A 6,331-nucleotide genomic window follows, 5' to 3' on the forward strand; every position below is an offset into this window, starting at 1 on the left:
ATTTGTAATTGGGGAACAAGATTTTCCTCGCATTCTTTTATTTCTTCATCGGAAAAGTATGGAAGGGAGGAACAATCTTTATCTTCCCCAAAAATGTGGCTAGAAATATTACTTAAATCTTTGATCAAACCAGCAATTTTACTTTCCCAAGTTGCATCGCTGTTGCGGCAAAACGTTGCAGCTCTTGTAATATTTCTACGAAAGGCTTTACTGCTTTGCGCAACAAGTTTTCTTAATTTTAAGAAACTTTGACCAGCACTCTTACTAGGGGTTCCCTCCAGTCGGGGTTCCCTCCAGTCTGTTGGGTGCTTTTTAGCCCAATAGCAGTAACGGAACCTAGAGTAAATTCCTTACAGCAGGCAATGGAGTCAGGTGATGTCTTCCGACCTCGTTAGTTGGACTGGGCTCCGACTCTTGTGCAGTGGTGGGTCTATGATCTCGAACATCTGCCGATCATGAGCTATCAAGCTCAAGCGCGGCGCACAATGGGCCAGAGCGACGAATTAGCTATTCATTTGTCAAAAATTCGATTTTCCTAGATCGATATAAAACGAACATATATTGCTTACTAAATATCTGTCGAATTCAAAACCGATGAAATTAATGAAATTCATTAAAAGTTGTAGTCATAACAAGCATTCAAAGATCAGTCTTTTATGAATGCTATATTTCACCGAAAAACTTACTCTTTTTCATATTGATGCCCTGACAAAAATATTAAACATTTTTGCAAAATTTTTTTTTCTTTAATAAACAGCATATGTTTATATTGAGAATACACATGCCATGACAAATTATTATCTGTAGTTTATTTACAAAATAATTCTCAATGAACTAAAGATTATTTTCATAGTTGTTCATCTTTAGCAAGGGATATTTTTAAAAGTTCAAAGAGTTGCGTGCTCTATCATAGTCTAACATTTTCAGCAGGATTTCCTTTTAATCCAAAAGGAATCATGTCCCCCTCGTCCTACCGCAGAAGTTATTGTTTGAAGCGTCGCGTGACACACGCTTCAGCAACACGTAGGTACATATTGTATATTTAGTCGAATAGACATTAGTATATTTTATTATATATTCTGTAAATATATTAATTAATTAATTCGATTTTATTTCAAGAATATGCAATGGCAACATTTAACTTATATGTAGCAGAGTGCGACTGGTTTTATATGTCATTAAGTTTGCACAAAATATTATTGCATGGTGCAGATACAATACAAAGTGCTGGTTTGCCCATTGGAATGTTTTCTGAAGAAGCAATGGAGGCACGAAACAAAGATTTCTGAAATATTAAAAGAGATCACGTACGAAAATTTTCTCAATTAGAAACATTGACGGACCTTTTTCAGACTTTATTATATACGTTCGCGTTTTAATATTTTCAAGGATGAAATAGAAAAATTAATGTTACAAGAAGACCTACAAGACGATGACGATGATACATAAATAATAATAAATAAATTTAAGATTAATAAATTAATATATTGTAAAAACCTAGTGAAAAATGTATCTATTTCTATTTATAAAAATTGTTTTCATGTTAAACTTATGTTTATGTTAATAGAAATTATGCTTATAAACCGAACGTCCGCAATGAGAGTATAGTATATTCACTAACTTTTTGAAATATAACACTCTTTTTTGTTTCATTTTTAATTTTTTCGGCAAGAAAATAATCCGGTGTGATTAAATGTAATAGTAATACTTGTTTTAAATGCTGGAACGACGCAGCGGCCGCTATACTTTAGTTTCAAGTCTTGAAATAACGCTACAATTGGCCGTGAACAGCTAATTCGTCGTTCTGGCCCACTGTGCGGCGGAACGGCATTAGGCCAACTAAGCTCAAATTGACAATAAACCACTCTTACTAATTTCTTCTATTTTTTTACAAAGGTTGCGGAGAAGATGATTGATGCATTCAATCCTCTGCACAACAACATTTTGGTAAGGTGGGAAATCTCTCAATTTTTTAAGTACATTGCTGTCGCCATCGCCAATATATTTGTAATATATTAACCTGTGCATTTCTAAGCTGCAACGAAAGCCTTCGAGGATGATGTCACTTTCTATACTGGTGGAACTCTGATTAGTTCCCCAGTTTTTGTAACATTCGTGTTCGCGGACCGTAACATTTAATTTACTAGCGCGTGCGCAAATACAACAATATTTGTTTCGCACATCGGATGGAGAATCGTAACCGCCACCGCGGTACGATCTTTTCATCCAAGAATCGTCTGTTATCACAGGTATGTATGGAATACCGTCAGTAATACCACCTCTTGCAATTGCCAATTGTCTTTTCACTTTAGCAGTCTCCTGCATTTCTTTCTCTACAGCGGCGGCTGAAGCTTTGGACATTTCATCTTGGCATTTGGCAAACGTACATTTATTCATGCATGTTACATCTATAGCAGCTAACGATTCTTCTAATTACGTATATCCAGTCCCCGTCAATATGGTACCCATTACGGCACCTCGATTGACATCCAATATTTCGTCAGATGTTCACTCCAAAAGTCACTTTTGAAGTGACACATTCAACATTCAACGAAATATCTTGTTTTGAGACCGGAACGCGTCGTTTTTGTTATGACAAGATCAGTGAACTGGCATGAATTCTGCCAATGGGCTGACAATCTTTGCAATTCCGAAAAAACGTGCCCAAAGTTTACGATGCTTCGTTCACTAATCTTGGCAGATCACAAACGACCTACATCAATGTTACTATCTACATGCAAAACGACATTTTCGATTTCTTTGTCGATATCGTTTTGCATGCATCTAAATATTCTTTACTAGATGTATCAGGTGCTGATTGCAATGTCAATACATCAGTATTTCTAACGTCTGTTTTGTCCGGACAAATGTCTTCTGATGAATTTTCAATTTCGTTGATTTCTACTAAATTATTATTATTATTATTATTATTATTATTATTATTATTATTATTATTACTGTTATTTATTAAATTTATATTACTAATACATTTGTCGTCGAAGAATTCAGACACGCTGCAATCATTACTTGATGCACCTGATGCAATTTCTGATTGTGATGTACTTGCTTGGGATTGAGATGCAGTGTCCGCTCGATACAGCGCCCGAATTCTTTTTCGCAGCTATGTCCTTCGACTTGATCGTGCACTCTTCTTATTTTGGTATTTTTTACTGTCCATCTTCACTGTACACTATTTGCACTTACGTAATAAAATATTTAAAAATATATAAACTGAATGGAAAAGAAAATAAAAAAATAAATAAAATAAACGATATATTATATTGTTAATACAAGTGAACAGTTTGTTAAAGGCTCGCGATGTTTCCGATAGCTTCGCCTGTAACAAACTGACGTTGCCACGGAAAGAAACAGCTCATGATCGAAAGTAATGAGCGAAAGTAAACAATACAAACAAACAAAAAATAAAAAAGTTGTGTACTGTAAATACTCGATATCTACACATCTGTTGGGTGTAAAGTGTTGCACACATCGTACAGATCCTACATTGATTGATATTTTGCCGAACGTAGAAAAGGACAGCGAGTGAAGGACACCAAGCTCAAAGAAACAATAACATCTCGGATGGACAATCCTAATGGAAGAATGAAATTTTTTTATTTTTGATTTTTCTTAAATAAAACTTTCGCCAATATATTTGTGATATTTTTCAAATTAAAATGAGACCAAACACGGCGTAATTCGGCACATATTTATTTGTCATTTCAAATGTTGAGCGTACATCGATGACTTTACTATAATAAGATATTACCAGTAAATATAACTCAAATTACATCGTGTTTAGTCCCATTTTAATCAGAACAATGTTCCAAATATGTTAGTGAAAGTTATATGTAAAAAAAGTCAATAATAAGAAAGTTTTACACTTTCATGCGAAGTGTCCCGAATGTTTATCGTATGTCGATGGGTCTTTCCCTCTCTTTTTAGGCTCCCTCCCTTTATTCCTGGTGGTGGGGATGATTTCTTCGCGTGTCGCTTATTTTCCGGGTGGGGACACGAAACAGAAATCATTTCTGCGTAAAGCATCCTAACGGTAAGTACATCTCCGACATTTCTATTTATTCTTCCACTTATTTCATTTAATTTTTATCACGGTATTTTCCATTGCGTATTAATAAAATAATCTCCTTCTCTTTTTTTCAGAAAAGAACAGAATAAAAAGAAAAAAACAAAAAAAAGAATGGAACCACTCTGTGGAAATGGTAAGAACATTCTTTTGCATATATTTGTAGGAGGCCAAAAGCTACGCAACAGTTATGTTGCGTAGATTGGACGAAAAATTTTGAGAGATTTATATTGTATTTTTTATGCAGACGACACTGAAGAAATAAGAAGGTCACCACCGGCATGGTGGCATCAGGTCGCGTGGTGGCCGATGTGGCCGTGGTGGGCAATGCCGCCGCCGCCGCCAGCTGCAGAGCTCAACGGACAATCGCCGTTTCCAGCGGGGCCGCCACCGCCCACGGCGAGGCTACCACTGCCCCCGGCGAGGCTACCACTGCCCCCGGCGGGGCTGCCACTGCCCCCAGTGAGGCTGCCACTGCCGCAGCTGCCCCCGGCGAGGCCGTCACCGCCGCCGGTGCCGCAGTTGCCATCAACGCAACGACCAGCACTGCCACCCCCGCCCCCGCCCCCGGAAGCACAAACAACAGCTGCACCTGCTACCGTAAGTTGAATAACAATTCCTCGTCGCGTTTTTTCCATAAAAATGACACCAAATACGATATAACTACAATCACAATTACTTGTGTTTCAGGTGATTAGTTTTTGACGTGAAAGAGAACAGCAATGGAAAAGAACGACAGATAGAATATTGAATCGGTCGGCATACAGGAAAGACTCGTGCGTGTTTTGCTTTTTGAATTTAGAAATCAAAATTCGTTATTTTTGTTTTTTCGTGAATGAAACGTCGATCATCGCATTCGTCTTGTTCTTCTAATTAAAATGATACCAAACATGATATAATTACGATCATAATTATTTGTGTAGCAAGTCAAGTTAGAATGAATTCGTACCTCTGCAGTAAATGTACAGTTTGCCGTAATAGTGAAAATCCGAAAATTGTATGGTTTACTACACAAGTAATTATTGTCGTAAACATATTATGCTTGGTGTCATTTTAACCAGGAAAGCGAAATGAATACGATTGTAACAGTTTCACTCACGAAAAACCAAAAACAAACAATCTTCATTTTTGAAGTTAACCCTTTGCGCTCGAGAGGCGCCTCTTAGGCGCCATTCGATTTAATACAATAATTTAAAACAAGCATTATTTAATTAATTCTATAATAGTGCTTATGTGATGTATAAACATAGTGAAATAGACAATAGTGGAAATTATTAGTAAAGAAATAATAACTTCAAAAGAAGTCATTTAACATTTTAATTAATATTTTAAAGTTGCTGTTTGCAAACGGTAAAATTGTCTTCGAGTGCAAAGGGTTAAAAAACAGATCACGCACGAGTCTTTCATGTTTTCCGAACCTCAGTCTCTCTTTATTTTTGTGTTGCTATCCTTTTCTACGTTCGGCTAATTACAAAGCATGTAGTAACACGTCACTCAATAAGTCTCCGGTCTAACTAAGAAAAACAAATTTTTTTTAGAAATTCCACTTTAATCATCAATATACATTCCTTCCAGTGTGATACATTGATTCCAACGCACCTCTAATTTTTCAATTCCCTTTATATTAAACGATTTGTCTTTGTCCCCAAAATAAGCTTCAGTTTCCGCAATCACTTCTTCATTTGAGCCAAATTTCTTTTCCTGGAGCATTTTTTTCATATCTGCAAAGAGCCAGTAGTCGCTGGGGTCCAAATCTGGGGAATACGGTGTGTGGGGAAACAATTCAAAACGTAATTCATTCAATTGAACCATCGTGTTCATCGACTTGTGACACGGCGCATTGCCTTCGTGAAACAGCAAACGCGGCACCCACTTTGAAAGCAATTTGCACATGCCCAAATTTTCATGCAAAATTGTGAAGACACTACCTTTTGATATCTTCAAGGCATCAGCTATCTCACACAACTTAAGTTTGCGGCTCTTTAAAACTATTTTGTGGACATTTTTTATGTTTTCCGGAACGACTGCTGATTTTGGGCAACCAGAGCGTTCAGCATCATCGGCGCTTGTATGACCGCGTTTAAATTGAGCATACCAGTCAATGATAGTTGATTTCCCTGGTGCAGAGTCCCTATAATGCTTATGAAGTCACTTTTTGGCTTCAACAGTATTTTTTCCGATTAAAAAACAGTGTTAATCAACACACGAAATTCCTTTCTATGCATTGTTTTCAAAATTACGAAACTG

The 6,331-nt window shown here is 36.7% G+C and overlaps 1 protein-coding gene across 1 annotated transcript; it reads left to right on the plus strand.

Moving 5' to 3' along the window:
* The first annotated feature begins 2,958 nt into the window (after positions 1-2,958).
* On the plus strand, positions 2,959-5,001 carry LOC143266619 (uncharacterized). Its single transcript, XM_076542038.1, has 4 exons — positions 2,959-4,051; positions 4,162-4,220; positions 4,332-4,684; positions 4,775-5,001. The coding sequence occupies exons 2-4, from the start codon at positions 4,199-4,201 to the stop codon at positions 4,787-4,789; spliced, it is 390 nt and encodes a 129-aa protein (XP_076398153.1). The 5' UTR covers positions 2,959-4,051; positions 4,162-4,198; the 3' UTR covers positions 4,790-5,001.
* Positions 5,002-6,331: the final 1,330 nt, after the last annotated feature.

The sequence above is a fragment of the Megachile rotundata genome, chromosome 2 (assembly GCF_050947335.1).
Source record: "Megachile rotundata isolate GNS110a chromosome 2, iyMegRotu1, whole genome shotgun sequence".
NCBI lineage: Eukaryota > Metazoa > Arthropoda > Insecta > Hymenoptera > Megachilidae > Megachile > Megachile rotundata.